Raw genomic sequence first — 19,940 nt, 5'->3', positions numbered from 1 at the left:
CGCGATCCGGTCCTGCATACTAGCCATGTGTTCAATTATACTCCTATGTGGTGTCGGCTCTTGTTCCCACGTCTCTTTGGCTACGTCCAACAGACCCCTAGGGTGTCTGCCGTACAATAACTCAAAGGGAGAGAACCCTGTAGAAGCCTGGGGTACCTCAAGAACGGCAAACATCAAATAGGGTAGCAACATGTCCCAATCCCTACCGTTCTTAGAAACCACCTTTTTTAACATGGACTTGAGGGTTTTATTGAACTGTTCTACTAGCCTATCGGTTTGAGGGTGGTACGCCAAGGTGCGCAATTGTTTTATTTTTAGCAGTTTGCACAGTTCTCTCGTCAGCTTGGACATAAAAGGGGTCCCTTGATCCATCAGGATCTCCTTAGGTACCCCAAGGCGACAGAACATGGCAAACAGCTCCCGTGCAATCAGTTTCGCCGAGGTGCGGCGTAGCGATATAGCCTCGGGGTATCGGGTGGCACAGTTGACGACCACAAGTATATGTTGGTGGACACGAGCGGATTTTACAATGGGCCCTACCAAGTCTCTTGCAATCTGTTTAAAAGGTACCTCTATCACTGGCGGAGGTACCAATGGACTACAGAAGCTTGCGGTGGGTGTGTTCAGCTGACACTCAGGGCAGGATTCGCAGTACTTTTGAACCTCTGAGTAAATTCCCGGCCAAAAGAACTGCTGCAAGATACGCTCTTGCATCTTTTTAACCCCTAGGTGTCCACCCAGCAGGTGTGTGTGTGCCATCCCCAGAACTGCCCGACGGTACGACTGAGGTACCACTAACTGTTCCACGACCTCGTCTCTGATTTTATCCACCCTATAGAGCACACTATAGAGCAACTCACCGTTGACCACCATGGGTGGAATCACAGTATCTACACCGGACTGTTGAGCTACACCATTTACCTCTAACACCCTTTTCTGCACCCCAGTCAGGGTGGGATGCTGTAGCTGAGCTGTCCCAAACGTGCCCCAGGACACCTCTATCTCGGGTCTCCTCAACCTCTCCTACCAGCACCTCTAGGGGAAACCTATCGGGGTCACACTCTGTCCCTAGGTTGGACACCCCTACGGCAGGTACCCCTGACTCATGTTATTCGGGTACAGCACCCATAATAAATTTTACCAGGGAAGAGTGATTTTTGTTTTCCCACAGAGTCCAGAACAGGGGCAAGTCTCTTCCCAACACAGTCCCATAGGGAAGAGTTTTTGCCACCCCCACCATGTTTTGTGTCCCCACATGGAGTGGACAACACTTCCTCTGCGGTTGGGTATTCTCGGAGGTCCCCATGGATACACTCAGCCCCAACTGTCCATCCTCTGGGGTTGTCTCCTGCCACCAGTGACTCATGTATCAAAGTCTCTCCAAGTCTAAGAGGGCCTACATTGGGTACCCATTAACCAGTACCTGGCACAGTTGGGGTTCACTGTCCGGGGGGTCAGCACTCGCAGAGCAGACGGTCTGGGTGTACAGTGAGACCTGTCGGTTATACCCACAGTCCATGGGCTCTGTAGTCAGGGGGCATTTAGCAACCACGTGTCCCGGCCCCTGACACCACCAGCACCTAATGGCGGAGGTACGGTTAGATCTTGTGACCTTTTGGGAGGGAACCGGTCTCCTGCCAATCCGGGGTTCCCCTTCAGCCCGGGTACGGTCCTGACTGTCCTCAGCAGAGGGACGCGACCCCTTTCCCGGTTCCTGGTCTGGCAGCATCCGGCGTGACAGCCTCGAGGGGGCAGAGTCCCGTGTAAAGTCCTGAGTGGCCGAGTACCGCTCGATCAGGCCGACCACCTGGTCGAGGGTGGCGGGGTCCCCTTGCCCCACTCAACGTTGGATAGCGGCCAGCTGAGTCCTCACCAGCCGGTCGACCACCACCCTCTCCACCACCTGGGCTGGAGTCAAAGAATCAGGCTGGAGCCACCTCTTGACCAGCTGCAAAAGGTCATAAGCCTGAGACTGGGCGGGTTGGGTCTCCACAAAGGCCCATGAAAACACGCGCTGAGCCCTCACATATATATTGACCCCCAGTCGGGCAAGGGTCTCAACTCTGGTCCTGGGCGTCCTCCCGACTAGGGTCGAAGTAGGCCTGCTGAGCATCGCCGACCAAAAACGGAACCACCACTTATGCCCACTGGCCGGCTGGCTGGTTTTCCCGCTCTGCTGTGCGTTCGTAGACGGTCAGGAAGGCTTCCACGTCGTCCTCCAGTCCCATCTTCCTCAACGCTGAGCGAACCTTGTCCTGGGCCTCTCGAAGTTCCGGAATTGGTGTTGTGGCCGTTTCCCGCAGGGCAGCAATCTGTTGCAGCAACAGTTCATTTGTTTGCTGTTGCTGCCGCTGCATGTGGACCAATTGCTTTAACATCTCCTCCATTTTGTCCCCAGGTTAGGGCTGAAAGGTGGCAGGCCGGATAGTGGTCATGCAGCTGCCGGTGAGGTATGCCTCAGTCACAATGCCCGCATTCTCCACCAAACTGTAAGGCGGCGGTGTTCACATTGTGCAGTAACTGAGGCAGTGACCCAAGCAAGTCCAACATAAACAGCTTCTATTTCAGCAACTCACGGGTAAACAGAAAGTCCTCGGGTTCACAGCCGGGTTAACAGAAGTCCACACACAACGGTTGACGTGGGCAACGGCCGCGCCGGGCCGCTCGGGTGCAGAGCCTACCCAGATGTGGATTCAGCTATACACAGTCCTGCCGAGTTTTCCTGCTATGCTCCTAGCAGGTCCCAACACTGAACAACACTAATCCTTAATGCAGGGTTTTTAAAGGACCTGTGGCAAGAGCCACTGGAAAACCCGGGTTGGAGGGAGGAGGCCGCCCCACTGCCTTCCTGTAGCTTCCTCCAAGAAATGAAGGCCCTGCCGGGTTTTACTAATCTGCCTTAGCCTGATAGCCTGACCAGGTCAATGCTCACCTTCATTCCTGCATTGCAGCTGCAGGTGTGTCTCTGACTGCAATGCACTCCAATGGATTTAATAGGTCTCTGTACATATTCTGGGGGATATATAACGTCCCTCGTATATGATCCCAGTCACTGCCTCACAGTGAGCAATAATTTACATTTGGGGACCTGTTAGCACTTAAGAGAGGGATATAGGGACGGATTCTTCTACCCTTGTCATATCCCTTGTCATCATAATACTGGGACCCAATTTTGCTACTTTGCACAAGGACCCTTAACTGTACCAGATGCACTTTATTATCCCTCTGTTGCCTTCTTGTTATTCTTTTCCCCTACCTTGCCTCTTTGCTCAGACCTTTGTTTATCCCGTTATTGTCTCCAAGATTTATATAAGCTGTCCACAACGTAACCGATTAATAAACGAAATTGCATTTTGAGTACTAGCCTGGACATTCTTGGTGTTCTTGGGACATTATGTACTCATTATTTTCTGTCTACCGTATAGTGGCCATGGCCAGGTACTGCACATGTGCCCTCTATTCAAATCAATCTAGGACGCATGTGCAGTACCAGACTGTGGCCACTACACAGTGGACGGAGCTGTGCTGTGCAGTTACATAACTAAGCAGTTTCGGCTGGCACCGGGAACAGCTAATCAGCGGGGGTGCAGGGTATCACATTCCCACCAATCAGACATTGATGACCTATCCTAACGATAAGTCATCAATGTTAATCAATGTTAACCCCTTCATCCCCAGACCATTTTCTGTATTTTCCTCCCCTTCTTTCAAGAGTTATATCTTTTTTGTTTAAATTTCCATCAATATAGCGTTATTAAGGCTTGTTTTTTGCGGGGCGAGTTGTACTTGTGAATGGCATCATTGATTTTATCATATAGTGTACTGGAAAATGGGAAAAAATTTCAAGTGCGTCAAAAAATGTGCAATTCCACAACTGTTTTTTTTTTTTTTTTTTTTATCTACAAGGCTCAAGATGTGGTAAAACTGACCTGGCAATATGATTCTCCAGGTCACTACTAGTACGCAGACACCAAACATGTATAGTTATTTTTCATTTAAGTGGTGAAAACAAATTCGGAAATTTGCATGAAATTTTTTTATTACTTTTGTGGACATTTTCCAAGACCCTTAGTGTTACCATTTTGGGCTAGATATGATGTTTTGTTCACCTCTTATTGCATTTTATTGCAATGTTGCAGTGACCAAAAAAAAAAATTATTCTGCCGTTTCAATTTTTTTTCTTGTTGCTGTTTACTGGTCGGATTAATTTATTTTTTATTTTGACAGATTGGATTTTTACGCCTGCAGAGACACCAAATATGTGTAGTTTTGAACTTTTAAAAAGTGTTTTTTTTCTTTATTTAATAGTCCCTTAGGAGACTTGAAGCTGCAATTGTCTGTGCTATACATAGTAGTGCTTCAGCACGGCTATATATAGCAGAGCTCACTGTCTCCTATGAATGCCGACCATCCTATGAATGCAGGCCATGAGCCGGCATTCACAGGGGGATCGTAAAGACAGGCACGGGGATCATCAGGAAACACCTGTCTGTCATGACATCCCTTAGGAGCCCTGCGATCACGTGACAGGCGCAACGATGGGAGCGTGGAATGACGCACGCCCTATCGCCATATGTTAAATCCCGCTGTCAGAGATTGACAGCGACATTTAACTGGTTAACAGCCGCAGGCAGAGCACTGCTCCACCCACACTGTTAAAGGCACATGATGGCTGATTACATCAGCTGTCATGTGCGGGGAAAGATGTGGGCTCAGCGTCGGAGCCTGCATCAAGGTCAGTGACACGACATATGATGTAAATGTGGCGCCCCTGTGGGTCCAGTCGCCACAGAGTTACTGCATCTCAGCCAGAGGTGTGGTACCCCACTCTCGGATAAGGAGGGGGCACTACCTGGGACCCACAAACCCACATCCAACACCACATCACTCCAGTAGGGAAGGGAATGCTCCTGAGAGAGAGCACAGTCCCTGTTCCTGTCTGAAGGGGGGAACTAGGTAGAGGAGGTGGGTGGAGGAAGTAGTTTAGGGGAGCACTGAAGGAAGGACTGAAGGTAGAGGGGACCATGTAGAGTGACAGTTAGTGAAGTGGGTCACATGACAGGTAGTATAAAAGGAAAGGTAGAAAGATCTAGAAAGTTAGTCAGCCAGAGCAGTTGGTGACAGGAGGCTGTTACAGGGAGTGAAGAGAGAAGATTGGAGCAGTGAGAGATGGAGATGCTGCTCCACCAGGTGCTCAAACACCGCGGTCAACTGGGCAAATGACCGAAAGAACAGACTAGCAGTCCAGGCCTGCTATGAGTGTTGCGTGGTACACTGAAGCTTCTGAGACAATCACACAAAATTGTGGAAAAAATGGTCTTCTAAATGGATAATTCACTCAAGAAGAGTGGCTGATATACATAACGAAAAAGATAAAAGAATATCTCACAAAAATCAAGTCTGGATAAGGTGGTTGTCTCAAATTGGTGTTTTTTTTTAAGAGAGAGGTTTTAATAAATGCATAAATTGTCAGCAAATATTTATAACAAAACACACAAAATCAAGATTTCCACTTGTAAGTATTTATTTTTAATAATTAGATAATACAATGTGTTAATAAAAAAAATAGGTAAAATGACAGTAAAACACATGCAGACAAGGCATTTCAGAAGTGTTTTTCAAGAAGGCATATTATAAACAACAGGAATTTTTACTTCCCTTTGTTTAAATGTTTAACACTGTAACCTTAAACACTTTAGAATTAATTAAATTAGTGCTAAGCTAATTTTATTGTGATGTATTGCATCATAAAGTTGATTTTTATACTATTGATCAAAAATCAACAGAGAAATCCATCTAAAAGATATTGCGAAAGCATGCTGGCGATCATGGGTGGAGGACCATATGTTAGTAAGTTGCATAGAGCTTTCATCTTCCCCTTTAAAATAGGCATTTTAATGACTGACATAACTATTTATCATGATTCTAACAATCAAAATGAGTATGCATTTAACACCAGCTATTTTTTTTTAACAAAGGCAATCGCTGGGCATAGAGGGTACTTAATAATAAGGCAATAATATTTAGGGCTAAAGCCACATGAGCTGGAAAGGTATAGAAGGTCAACAGTTACTTTTTACATATGACATATGTATTAGATGAACACAACGACAGAGGGAAGTCAAAATGTATGCTATATCTATTCTAGCCAAGTGAACATATGCAAATTTGGATTACAGAATCCGCACTGTGTATTTGTGGGGGAAGACCAGGCAGTACCCAACGTGGTTTCCAACTTTATGCTTTATTCTTCTGATCTTTAAATGTTTCATAGTCATTCGGGATAGTATCTGAAAAGGTAGAAAAGAGAAATTTAACTGATATTTGTTTATGCACAGCCCATACAGGTTCAGCCACCTCTTATCACTCATGGGGTTAAAGGGGTTTTTGCATGAACAAACTTAATTTTAATCAACATTTTAATCAATAGATCTGATCTTAGAATAATAATAATTTCCACAATTGGATGTGTTAAATAAAAATGTTCCTGTGCTGAGATAATCTTATAAATGTGATAATACTATGTACTGTGTAATGGCTGTGTCTGTGTTCGGAACATGGTCTGATCATACCACATCTCCTGGGCAGTGGAGGAAGCAAAAGAGTATACAGACATTACAATATGGGATCACAGATGATTCTTTGTTTTGAGGTAAAACGTTGCTTAAAAACAGGCAAGGAAATGTTTTACCTCACAAAAAGAATCAGCTGCAATTCCCTGCTGTAATGTCTGTATACTCTTTTCCTTCCTCCCCTGCCCAGGAGATGTGGTATGATCAGACCATGTTACTGCACGGTCAGACACAGCCATTACACAGTGCACAGCAGGGGCACATTTATAACATTATCTCAGCACAGGAACATTTTTAATTTAACACATCCAATTGTGGAAATTATTATTATTCCAAGATCTATTCATTAAAATGTATTTTGTTCGTGGGAGGGTTTTCCCACGAACAAAGTGGGAATCTTTAAGCACTTCTGCATACAGCGGTTGGAGAATCCAAGTGGACCGGTCTTTCGGCAAATGCAAGCTGTATTGAAGTACATAGCGCAAACAGTGCTAGGTCAGATATGAGGCTTTCTAATCACTGCTGTTATCATGCTTGACTAAAATAAATAAAAGGCAATTATTGATTTATATCAGATAATTTTGTGTGCATGCTCTATGCTCTTTGACCTGTGTAGTGGTCACTATGCAGGAAGAGTTGGGAAGTAAATTGTGACTGTCACCTAATCTCAACAGATGATTCTGTGCTGTTTGCCTTTGACGCGCCCAGGGGATGGGGATGACTCGGTACCCGGGCCTTTGCCTGGCCTTAGGGATGTCGCGGTGTTGTCGGCTCCCGGGCCCGTACCCTGGTGTCACTCTTTTTAAAAGGGTGGATAATTGTTTGTTAATTTTATAAGAGTTCGTGACGCCACCTGTGGTCTCTGGTGAGGATCACCAGCGCTGCGGCAGTCCACTGAGGCCGGTGATAAGGCAGCTCAATGGTATAGCTCCCCACAGGTGGAGCTAGGCCTCAGGGCAGCGTACGGAAAGGGGAATGCAGGACAGGCGAGACCCAGCTGGGTCAGAGCAAGAACAGGGACGGGCACGGTAGTCACTTCAGTACCTTTTACTGATGGAAATTCAGGCACATCCCGGAGCACTGTAGGGTGAAGGGTGCATATCAGGATCCTCCCCAATGAGCAGGTGTAGGGCCTCCTGTTTCTTGCCTCTGCGTAGTAAGTTTCTGACCTGCCTGGAGCTAGGCCTAACTTTGTCTCTGTCCTGCGCTGGCTGACCTTGTGGTAGGGCCTTTTCTTGGAGTACATGCTCCTCAGCTTGCGGGGCCTATGTGTCTCCTGGCTCTGTTACGTATCAGCACTTTAGCGATCCTGGGACTTGTAGTTCTCCAGGGATTCCGGTTATGCCTTACTGGGTCATAGAGATCCCGGTAAGCTTCGGACCCGGTGTCCGGTTACTGCTTCGGGGTGAGCTGGTTAAGCTCCTCTGCCCCCTATGAACTAACTCTCCACTTGCCTTCGGCCTACTCGGGCCCTCACTCAGCTACACACACTGCAGCCGGGACACTGTTCTTCTTCGCCACTCTCAGAGCGTCGGCACACTCCTAGCTCTCTATCCTGAGCTCTGTAAGTTCTAGTCTGGAATCACTCTACAGACTGTACTGAACTCTTTCTGCAGGAACTGCTAGGCTCTGGCTCGACTGCACTGAGTCCTTCTGTGTCTGAGCAGGAAACTGCTGAATCACTTTCTGGGCTGCCTGGCTCCACCTTCCCTATTTATATCCCTAACGGGCTCCCTCTGCTGGTCTGAGGTGGAAGGTGGAGATGTGTGAATGGTTATGGGGGCCTCTTGTGGAGGAATCCATCAATGCACTCTTCCAGGATCTGTGATACCAAGCGCAGCTGGGCGTCACACCTTCAGTAAAGATCTATATAGAAAATAAAGGTATCAACTGCAGATGTTTGAATTCACAAGAATCTGCTCAATCTGCTGATGCCAATGATCAAATCAGCTGTACCCAACTGTAACTGTCATCTACGTACACCTTTCTGCTGCTACTAGGATAGAGGGCAGCAGCAGAAAGAAGTCCGGCATGCCTGCGCACCTCAGTGACTCGCTGTGACGGCATCAAGATGAGCTGAGTTCATATCATATGTACTCAGTTCACCTCTTTGACGTCAGTGCAAGCGTGGGAAAGTTCTCACTGCACATGTGCTGACGTCATTTGCCGGCACATCGAGCGCGAGAATTTGCCCACGCTCGCGCTGACGTCAAAGAGGTGAACTGAGTACATATGACATGAACTCAGCTCATCTAGATGCCGTCACAGCGAGTCACTGAGGAGCGCAAGCATGCGCTCCTCAGTGTCTCTGCAGGATGGCAGCCTGCCATCTAGATGTAGCAGAGCTGGAGCTGTTGTGGGACACATGGATTCTGCTCTGGGCGTCGGAAAGGTAAGGATAAGGTTGTTTTTTTTTTTACTTTTATTACAGGTGCAGGGGATTCAGATGGAATAGGCATAATGGTAAGTAGGGTTTAATTAAGAACTATTAAAGGAGTCAGTGTCTTTATTTCAAATAAAATATTTTATTCACGATGTGGGTATTTTTTGTTCACATTTCATTCTCACTATGAGGTTAGTAATGGGGGAGTCTTATAGATGCTTCTCAATTACTAACCTGGGCTTGATGTCAGCTGGCATTATAAGGTGACATCAACCCCAGCTCTATAACCCCATTTGCCACCACCTCAGGGCAATTGGCAGAGCAAGGCTAAGTGCCAGATTTGATGCATCTTATAGATACGCAATTTCTGGGGCGACTGAGGGCTGATGTTTGTAGTCTGGGAGATATAATAAAGCATACCTCTTCTATAATAATAAATCCCTATCTATAAAACCTGAGATACATATATCATCCACTGATACTATCTTTCGCATACAAAGGGCAGGGTAAAACCTGAAAGGGGGAGGAATAGAGGTAGAGGCCGTGGACAAGACTCGGGAAGAGGCCGCGATAGACAATATACAACTCAATGCCCCCGTTTTTTAGATTAGGCCTACCCACTGAGAAACCGTATGAACCTGGGGAGATCCCAATACCAGAGATAGACTCAAAGGTTATTAACCTTTCATCCAGAGATCTCAGTGAGACTGAAAAGATTGTCCTTAGCAAGGGGTTCTCCTTTGTCCCTACCTCAGATCTCAATATCTTTGAGAACATTAAAGACTAGCATATTTTCGCGAGGAAATTAAGATGGCATAAGTTCTTTGCAAAACAAGATAAACGCTCATGTGATGAATTGGATATACCGGTCGAGATGCTTCCAGAAATACATCTACTTAACACTACTGGTGTTCCAGGCCCTACCTTCACCGGAAAGGGTCCTTTCTCAGATCTAAGAAACAAAAGTTGCAAAATGCCACCTTCACACAACGATGTTTCATCTATTGATGTATTTGTTAATCTAGTGTCTAGAGACTTCGAGAACCTTAATAAGAAAAAATATTTCACGCAGTTTAATTGCACCAAAAATGAAATGCAAGCAATTAAGAGATTGGAGCAGGACTACCACATTGTCATTAAACCCTCAGACAAGGGTAGCAATGTGGTGGTCCTAGACTCTGAACAATATAAAATTGTTATGATCTGCAACAAGAACTAAGGAAAGATAGGGGAAAGCTGTCCCTACAGTAAGACTAAGCTGAATCCCTACGATGTAGCGGGCTGCCTGTTCCTAGTGAACAGACCCGCCTTCGTCCTTGGCTAGTCTGAACAAAGACGTATAGAATTAAGGGAGGGGTCCCTAAAAGAACTAAGGACTGGGACAAAAATGGGACACCTCCTAAACAGAAATTGTTGTAGAACACAAAAGACAAACTGACAAAAAGTACTAGAGGTCCCAGAGGACCAAGCAAACTGACAGAGAAAGGCACCGAAGCACCAGGCTAGCAAAACAGTCAAACAACACTGAAGTCCAGCAAAGCCAGAAGGGAGGAGCTGGAATATATAGGCAGATGGTCACGTGACCGCAAAACACAAGATAGAAAAAACTGACAGGAGGGTTCTAACAGTACCCCCTCTTTTATGAGGATCCTCTGGATCGTCCAGGCCCAGACCTATCCGGAAATCTCCTGTGAAAAGCTTTAACAAGCCTAGGAGCAGAGACATCATCTGTCCTTACCCAGGAGATGTCTTCAGGACCGAACCCCTTCCAGGAGACAAGATACTGTAATCCCTATCAGATACATCAGCCTTTTTCAACAAGGAAACATGAAACACAGGATTAATCTTCCAGGAAGTAGGAACATCCAACCTAACAGCAGACGGGTTAACAACCTGAAGCACTTTAAATGGACCCACAAACTTAGGACCCAGTTTTTTAGAGGGAATCCTCAACCGCAGGTTCTTCGAGGACAACCAAACCATGTCACCCACAGTAAACAAAACCTCTTTACGTTTCCTGTCAAAATACTTCTTGGACTTCTTTTTAGCCTCTTGAAGCTCGCAACGTACATTAGTCCAAACTCTCTCCAAATCACTTGAAAAATTCTCCTCCTCCGGCACCGCCGACCCTAATTTGGAGAACGAACCAAAATACGGATGTCTCCCAGTACAACAAAAAAAAGTAGAACACCCAGCAGAGGAGGATGTATGATTGTTAAGAGCAAATTCTGTGAGAGGCAGAAACTCAGACCACACCTCTTGATTGTCTGCCACAAAACAACGCAAAAACTGTTCAACATCCTGGTTCTTTCTTTCAGTCTGTCCATTAGACTCAGGATGATAACCAGACGAAAATGACAAATGGACTCCCAACCTGTCACAAAAAGCACGCCAAAAGCGAGCCACAAACTGAGGTCCTCTATCAGAAACAATATCTGTGGGAACGCCATGGAGTTTGACAACCTCCTTAACAAACGCCTTAGCGAGTGTCTTGGCGCAGGGCAACTTAATGAACGGAACCAAGTGACACATCTTACTAAAACGGTTCACGACCACCCATATGACAGTAAAACCCTCAGACAAAGGAAGATCAGTAATAAAATCCATTGTGAGATGAGTCCAAGGTGCACTAGGAACTTCCAGAGGGCAAAGCAATCCCGCAGCAGGAGTATATGAAGCCTTTGACCTAACATACACAGTACATTGACACACCCACTTGATGACTTCCTTCTGCCATCCAGGCCACCAAAAACTGCAACTGATAAGTCTCTTAAGTTTCCAAAATTCCTGGATGACCTGCCAACCGAGAATCATGACACTCTACAAACAAATCTCTCCTAAAGGCTCTAGGCACGAACAACCTCCCATGGGGAGTGTTAGATGGAGCATCATCTTGAGCTTTCAGAATCCCATTCTCCAAAAAGGAGTCCAAAGCCGCCACCACAACTCCTTTCTGTAAAATGCTCTCTTCCTCCTCGGCACTGACCGTAGGAGAGAAGCTGCGAGATAAAGCATCGGCTTTAACATTCTTAGTACCAGGGATATAGGTAACAGAAAAATGAAACCGAGAAAAAAAAAGTGCCCACCTAGTTTGACGGGCATTCAAGCGCTTGGCAGCATCCAGATAGATCAAATTCTTATGATCTGTGAAAACCTGAATAGGAAATCTAGCGCCGTCCAAAAAATGACGCCAATGTTCAAATGCAAGTTTAATAGCCAGCAACTCCCGATTTCCAACATCATAATTCAGTTCGGTTTCAGAAAATTTCCTCGAAAAGAAGGCACAAGGATGCACTCCACCCTTGTTCTCCTGAGACAAAACTTCTCCGACCCCCACCGATGAAGCATCAACCTCGACCAAAAAAGGCTTGGTCTCATCAAGCTGCATAAGGGTAGGGGCAGAACTGAACCTCTCTTTGAGATACTCAAACGCTTCAATGGCTTCAGTAGTCCACTGGGCCGTATTTGCACCTTTCTTGGTGAGATCGGTTAGAGGTTTAACAATTACAGAAAAATTCTTAATAAATTTTCTGCAATAATTGGCAAAACCCAAAAATCTCTGTATAGATTTCAAACCAATAGGCCTAGGCCATTCCTGCACAGCCTGAACCTTCACATGGTCCATCTCAAAGCTCTCGCTGGAGACAATGTGTTATGATCTGCAACATAAACTAGGGAAAGAAGGGGAGAGCTGTCCCTACAGTAAGACTAAGCCGAGTCCCTACGTTGTAGCGGGCGACCTGTTCCTTGTGAACAGACCCGCCTTCGTCCTCGGCTAGTCTGAACGGAGACCTATATAGAAAGGGAGGGGTCCCTAAAAGAACTAAGGACTGGGACAAAAAATGGGACACCTCCTAACAGAAGTTGTTGCAGAGAAAAAGACAAACTGACAAAAGTACTAGAGGTCCAAAGGACCAAGCAAACTAGAGATAGATAGGCACAAAAGCACCTGGCTAGAAAGACAGTCTAAACAACACTGAAGTCCAGCAAGGCCAGAAGGGCAGAGCTGGAATATATAGGAAGATGGTCACGTGACCGCAAAACACATGACAGAAACAAAAACAAACAGGAGGGTTCTAACACAATGTAGCCCAAAAAACTAATTTTCTGCACATCGAACTCACATTTCTCCAGTTTAGCAAAGAGTGAATTATCACTCAATAACTGCAAAACTTCACGTACACTCTGCCAATGGGACTCCAGATCTGGCGAATAAATCAAAATGTCATCCAAATACACAACCACATTCTTACCAATCAAAGGTCTCAGGATGTCATTAATAAGGTTCTGAAAAAATGCAGGTGCATTGGTAAGACCAAAAGGCATCACTAGATTCTCAAAATGACCTACCGGAGTGTTAAAAGCAGTTTTCCATTCACCGTGCAGGTGGAGCGCACGACGCGCTCCATGAAACAGGAAATGACACCGACGATGGAGGCGCACCGGAAATGACGTCCTCTCCTTTACTGTGCACCGGAAATGACATCCGCCGGCATGACACATAGAGCGCACTTGTGGCGCCCCTGAGGGTTCGGTCGCCACAGGGGTACTGCATCTCTTTAATGAGGTGTGGTATCTCTCCTTCGAGGTAAGGACGGTGTAACTGTCAGGACCCCACCTCTGCATTCAACACTACACCTCTCCCACCTGTAGGGGGGCTTTAAGGCACTAGGGTGCTGCCCCAGCCGGGATAAGTGGAGATGGGGGAACCAAAGAAGGGGGAACCCAGTTGTGGGTGAGGGTGGAGGATACACTTAGAGGTTACACGTACTAAATTCATATTTAATAGCCAGCCATCTTAAGTTCAAGGTCTTTGATTGTGATTTTCATCACTGAACGTGGTTTTCTGTGTGAACCTGCAGTTGATGGGGACACGGTCCTCGTACTGTGGCCTTGAGACAAGGAACGGGCAAGAGTTAACGGCTGTCTCTACCCGTTCAAGGTCCTTACTTAAGAAGGCCTGGAGGGGAGCGGAGGAGTAGAGCTCCGGAGGCAAAAGGATCCCAGGGGGATGCAGACGGAGCGGTATACGCCACCTGTCCTCACTATTCTGGTCTAGTCAGAAGGATTCCTGCTGCAAGAGGGTACCGGCCACCGATATCTGACTCTGTCACTTCAAGTCTTAGTCAGAGAAACCTGGAGGCTCAGTAGATCCCACCGGGTAATGGAGTGGAGTCGCCACCCGTACCCTTGTTCTGTGCATAGTCCAGAGGGAGACCTGGCCTTAGTACACGCACCACAAATAGACAGGAGAGGACCTAGTGGGAAAGTCTAGAACACTCTGGTGCGGGGTCCTGACCAAAGCACCTGAACTACCTGGAGGTTGCCGGACCCCCGGTCCTGGTGGCCGCAGCGCGCCATGAGGAGCAGGGAGAAGCCTTGCAGCTGTGCATTCTACCGCGAGTAAAGCTTGGAAGACTACCCCTATGGCCTCCGGTTTCTTATTGCAACGCGGCACCACACTACACCGCACCACATCTTCCACAACAGCTCCCATCCTCCTGTTCTCTCTGCCCTGAGGCCCTGCTCCGCCTGTGGGGAGTAGTACCATCTTCTGCTGCCACTACATCCCGCCTCAGAGGACTGCCGCAGCACTGGTGGCGAATCACCAGACTCCACAGGTGGCGTAGTCATTTTATCCACTTGATAAACACCAACCCTGAAAGTCCATTACATCCTTTTAATGTGACGGCCCTGGGCACGGAACGGGTCCAGGCCACGGCTACTACCCCCAACATCTGACCTGGCTCCGAGTACCCCCCATCTTCCCAGGGAGGGCTGTAAGCGTCACATACACTCTTGCGTTCCACAGAACCAGAACGGATGCCATGACACGTGAGTTGCATGGCAAATACTAGTAATAGGTGCGCTCTAAACACTCCAGCATGATTGGGGACGCACTTAATGAGGATCATTGTCTAAGGTAGGACACCCTTCTGATTAGTCTATCTGGCTGTTGTTATTTAAATTTGTCCAATCATGGCATATGAGCATATTTGGTGGGGGGAGTTCCCATCTGAACACATTCTATTTAAAGGACCTATTTTTTTTACACCAATACCTGTTTGATACCCCCATCCATATCCCATAGGGTGGGTATTTATCCCTGTTTCCCGATGTGGAGATGCATGTGCCATTCCCCTGATGACTCAGATTCCTGAAGAAATGCGTCGGGAGGCACAAAGGGTCAGTTCAGGGCTGTGCTAGTTTATTAGGGCCAGCTGTGGACTGCCCTTGTGAGGGCAGGAGCTTTGGGGTCTCAGGGCCAGCTCCAGGATACAGGGACTGGCAGGGACAGTGGATGACCAGGACTCCGCTACTCACAAGGGACATAAAGAGGACATAGAGGATAAAATCACATATGGGTGAGATCTTTCCTTTTTATTCCTCTTGATATTCTAACAGTGTATTTACATGAGCCTGATCATTCCATAGGCTTATACGCATTGTGACATTTTCTATATACATGTCTTTACCCCATGTTTTGGTCTGACAACTGTCAGCAAGTGTTCTCCTACAGGGACAGGGGTCTCTTCTCTTGATTTTAACCTGAAATATGTTTGTTTGCCTTAAATGAGGATTATATTTTAATCTTATCTAGTAAAAGTTAAGTTTTAAGTCCACAGTTTTTGCGGTTTCTGATAGTCTGAGAGGGGGCCAATATTCATAGACCCTTAATAGGTTATTAATATCAGCCCCCAGCTGTCTGCATAGCCTTTGCTAACTGTTAAAATAGGGGAACCCCATGTCAATTTTTTTTGGATGTCCCTCATTTTAATAGCCAGTAAAGGCTAAGTATTCAGCTAAGTAGCCTGGGAAGCTCAGTGGGTATTACCCCCTTCCCAGGCTTCAAACATCTGCCTAACTTCTGCTAGACAATAAAATTATGGGGAACCCCACGCCAATTTTTTTTTATTAATTCTTTAATTTAACAAGAAATGACAAGTGCAGTAACCAAATCAGTCACTGTACTAATTATACTGTATATATGACTGACATCTTTCTATTTAACTATTCTATGTATGTAGGTCTATTCTCTCTATTCTACATTGTCGGGTACTGCTGTGTTTTTACAGTATGTGGCTGAAGAATTGCCGGGTTTCAAGGAGATGGGTGCATGAAAATCAGACAGCACTCGCATGGTCAGAGGTCAAACCGGTGCCATCACTGCTGCTGCTGTTCTTGGTAGAAGAAAGAAGACATTCCTGACCTGTTACTGTCCTCTGCTTTTTCCTAATCTACCCGAATCTGCCTCTACCCCCTTTCACCATTCTCCACCACCCCTTCTGCCGCTGAGCGCTGATTAGTACATGATCTGTAATTTTTTGGCAGTTTTTTCGTGCGTCCTGCAGCCGCCGAGCGCTAATCAGTGACACGCATCACTTTTGGCCGGGATTTTTTTTTCCTGTCCATTCTCCCCCCACTCTTTCCCCTAGCATGCATCCTGCAGCCACTGTGCTCGCTTTTGGCCAGGACTTTTTATCCTTGTCCATTTTTCCTCCCCTTCTTTGCACTACCTTCTTGCGTGTGCCCTGAGCCACTGAGTCGCTGATCAGATGCACATCAATGATCACATCCGTGAGTGCATCATACAGCTGTTGAGTGCTGATCAGTGACACACATCAATGATCAGTTGTTGTTTTTTTGTGAAAAAAGAATCAAATAAAAATAATTTAGATTAGTTGATAGGACTAGATTAGGGACAGTAAAAATAGACCGTAGCAATCCGTGTCTACTACAGTATTTGTTACTAAATATAGTCAGGGTTAGTGTCAGATAGTAAAGTGTAAACAAATAATTTAGATTAGTTGCTAGGGCTATATTGATTAGGGACAGTAAAAATATACTGTTGTAATCAGCATCTACTACAGCATTTGTTTACTGAATATAGTTATTATTAGTGTCAGATAGTTGAGGACGCTCAGTAATTGTCAGACAGCACAAGCGTGCCCCTCATGCTTCTGGGTATCGCTCTCTGGTTGTGAGGGGTGTTGCCTTCGGGGGTGGTGTCAGTGTGAGGCCCTGCCGTGTTTGTGAACTCCATTCCAGAAAACCTGCTTCAGGGCATGGTGTGGTTGGGAGGTGGGATGCCGTCGCTCCCAGCACTGATACTATTCAGGGGTTCCGAGACACTGGGTTCCCCAGTGTCAGCTGTTGCCAGAAGACATGGGACGCTATGTCTCCTGGTTCAGATAGGTGATGGGAGGTTTCTTTCCGCCCTCCTCGCACCTTTCCCGGTCTCTCTGGGCAGAGGGTGAAGCTTGGGCGTTACCTCAGCGGTGTCAGGTGATCCATGAGAGGGATATTTAACCCCGCCATATCTTCTACTTCACTGCTGATTATTCAGTTTCACTTTAGTGAACAGTTGGTAACCGTTTGATGAGTGCTTCTTTGGTTTGTGTCTAGCTCTGGAGTTTGGTGTCCTCTGGTTCCGGCATCCCTGCCTTCTTAGTTTGTTAGGTTAGTCTCTGCCTTCCCATTATAGTTTTTTGGTGTGTTTGATCTAACTGTGGCCAGTGTGCCTAGCCACCAGCCACCTTGCTATTGACACCAGGGAAGGGCTCTGGAAAAGTCACCCTCCCTGAAGAGGGAGTGGGTGAAGATTACCACGGCCCTCAGGGGTGTGCGTTAGTAAGATGGCTTGCGCCAAGTGTGTCTGGCATACTGCTGTTACTGGCCTTCAGTCTGGTCATCTCACCACTACTCAAGTGTTACAGTAATTTTTTTTTACCGACGTCCGTTTAGTAAATTTGTTTTTTATTTTACAAAATTTTTATATTTTTCTTTCTAGATTCTTTTCTTATATTCTTGTTTTTTCTTTCTTCTAAATAAAAAAGTTTACACCAAACTCACTTCTCACACACACAACTAAATAGAATTTGGTTATTTTACACACACACCACACACGTGAAAAAATGTTCCGCTCATCCCATTCACAGTATTCAGCCGAAGAGGCATATGCCTTCCTTGCCTCTGAAATGATGAAGTTTTGCGGCCTCGTTCTTCACATGGGGTTAGTGAAGAAGCCAGAACTTCTGCAATATTGGAGTGTTGATGTTTTATACAACACTCCAGTGTTCCGCATGGTTATGACCCGTAAACGCTTTTAGCCATCCACAAATGTTTGCGTTACAATGATAATGCACAATGTCCTACCCGACATGAACCCAACTTTGACCGACTTTTCAAAGTTAGGCCGGTCATTGATTGCTTGAGCCGAGGTGTACATTCCCAAAAGGGACATCTGCGTGGATGAGTCCTAAATACATTTCAAGGGGAGGCTCAAATTCAAACAATCCCTAGCCAGTAAGAGTGCCAGGTATGAAATTAAACTCTACAAGCTGTGTGAGAGTATCTCAGGGTACACACACAGATTTAGGGTTCATGAAGGGAAGGACACCTGGATTCAACCTGCTAAATGACCCCCTGTCCTGGGAATAAGTGGGAAAATTGTGTGGGATTTGGTGCACTCACTGCTGGATCAAGGTTATCACCTCTACGTAGATATATTTTATATCAGCTTCCCTATCTTCAAATCCCTCTCTGCCAGAGCTACCACAGCATGCGATTCTGTCCACAAAATTCAGAGAGGATTTCCTGGGATGCTAATTGGGCAGCTGCTCAGAAAGGGTGAGAGCAGGGCCCAATGTAGTGACAACATGCTGGTGGTCAAGTACAAGGACAAGAGGGATGTCCATTAGTTGACCATCATGCATTGTGATGCAGCACCCTCAATGCTGTATGAGGTACCTTTACAAGGGTTCCCAAACCAGACTGTGCCCTGGGGTACAATAAAAAATATGGGGGGGAGTTAATCTCTTAGTTGTTAGTAGTTATGATCTTAGTTGATCATATTTTATCCCCCCCCCCTTCGTGTCCTCTATTAGGAAATTGTCCACTTTGGGTTCATCCTACAGAAACACTAGAACTTAGTGAGTAGACTAATAGATTTCAATTACTTTGTTTCTCATTCATGCCTGAATTTCTTTGGATCGCAGTATGATGTGCAGATTTTGAGATCTCAAAAAGGTGTGGGGAATAAGAAAGGACACCACTTATTAATGCAACACTTGCTTTGACAAACCTGGCCTCTGTATTAAAGAATGCTTTAAACGGTACCACAAATTCATGGACTACTAAATTAATTTCTGACTTACAAAACTTACATATGCCCTCTACACAACTTGAGTATGCCAATCTAATGCACTCTACACAACTTACGTATGCCAACACATTTTAAAATTGACATATCAGGAAAACACTAGATCAACTCCAATTAAGGGTCACTTACGGGGTTTTTCCACTGTTTAGGCACATCAGGAGCTCACTAAATGTGACATGACACTTGCAGACCATTCCATCAAAGTCTGCACTGCAAAAACGTCACTCATTCCTTTCCAAGCCCTGCCGTCTGCACAAACAGTAATTTTCCCCCCACATATTGGGTATCGGCGTACTCAGGAGAAATTGCACAACAAATTTTGGGGTCAATTTTGTTCAAGGGAAATATCCAAAAGAAAAAAAACTCCTAAAATATAACTCCTATTTATAAAGTTAAAATTACCATATAATCATTAAACACTCAAAGGGTAATTAAAGATTCTAAATCCGATTAAAGTATATCAATAGGAAAAAATAGAGAACAATCATAAAGGGGTGGGGGAGTGTATTCACCCTACCTTGCTGCAGAGATTGGCAGCCCAAGTTCAACACTGCGCCCTGCTTCACATTGGCTATCCCTAAATGACCATATTTTGGACTAAATATCCAAAAAAACACCACCATCACCGAAAAATGTGTTGCAGCCAAATATATAATGAAAGTCCACAAAGATACTGGTTAGAATCAATATGTCATAGATATATACAGTTAGGTCCATATATATTTGGACAGAGACAACATTTTTCTAATTTTGGTTCTAGAAATTACCACAATGAATTTTAAACAAAACAATTCAGATTCAGTTGAAGTTCAGACTTTCAGCT

The 19,940-nt window shown here is 45.7% G+C and overlaps 1 protein-coding gene across 1 annotated transcript in view; it reads right to left on the bottom strand.

Annotated features, from left to right (window-relative positions):
* Positions 1-5,506: 5,506 nt before the first annotated feature.
* LOC141273238 (cartilage oligomeric matrix protein-like) overlaps positions 5,507-19,940 on the bottom strand; it is a 1,071,601-nt gene continuing 1,057,167 nt past the window's right edge. Inside the window, exon 19 of the mRNA XM_073684814.1 lies at positions 5,507-6,290. Coding sequence (XP_073540915.1) covers positions 6,238-6,290 — 53 coding nt within the window. The 3' untranslated portion in view covers positions 5,507-6,237. The remainder of the gene's footprint in view (positions 6,291-19,940) is intronic.

This window comes from Phyllobates terribilis, unplaced genomic scaffold, assembly GCF_046119375.1.
Source record: "Phyllobates terribilis strain yellow unplaced genomic scaffold, ASM4611937v1 Scaffold_1__5_contigs__length_1240528914, whole genome shotgun sequence".
Lineage (NCBI taxonomy): Eukaryota > Metazoa > Chordata > Amphibia > Anura > Dendrobatidae > Phyllobates > Phyllobates terribilis.
The sequence above is the reverse complement of the archived record's forward strand: the minus strand, read 5'-3'. Positions and strand labels throughout refer to the sequence as shown.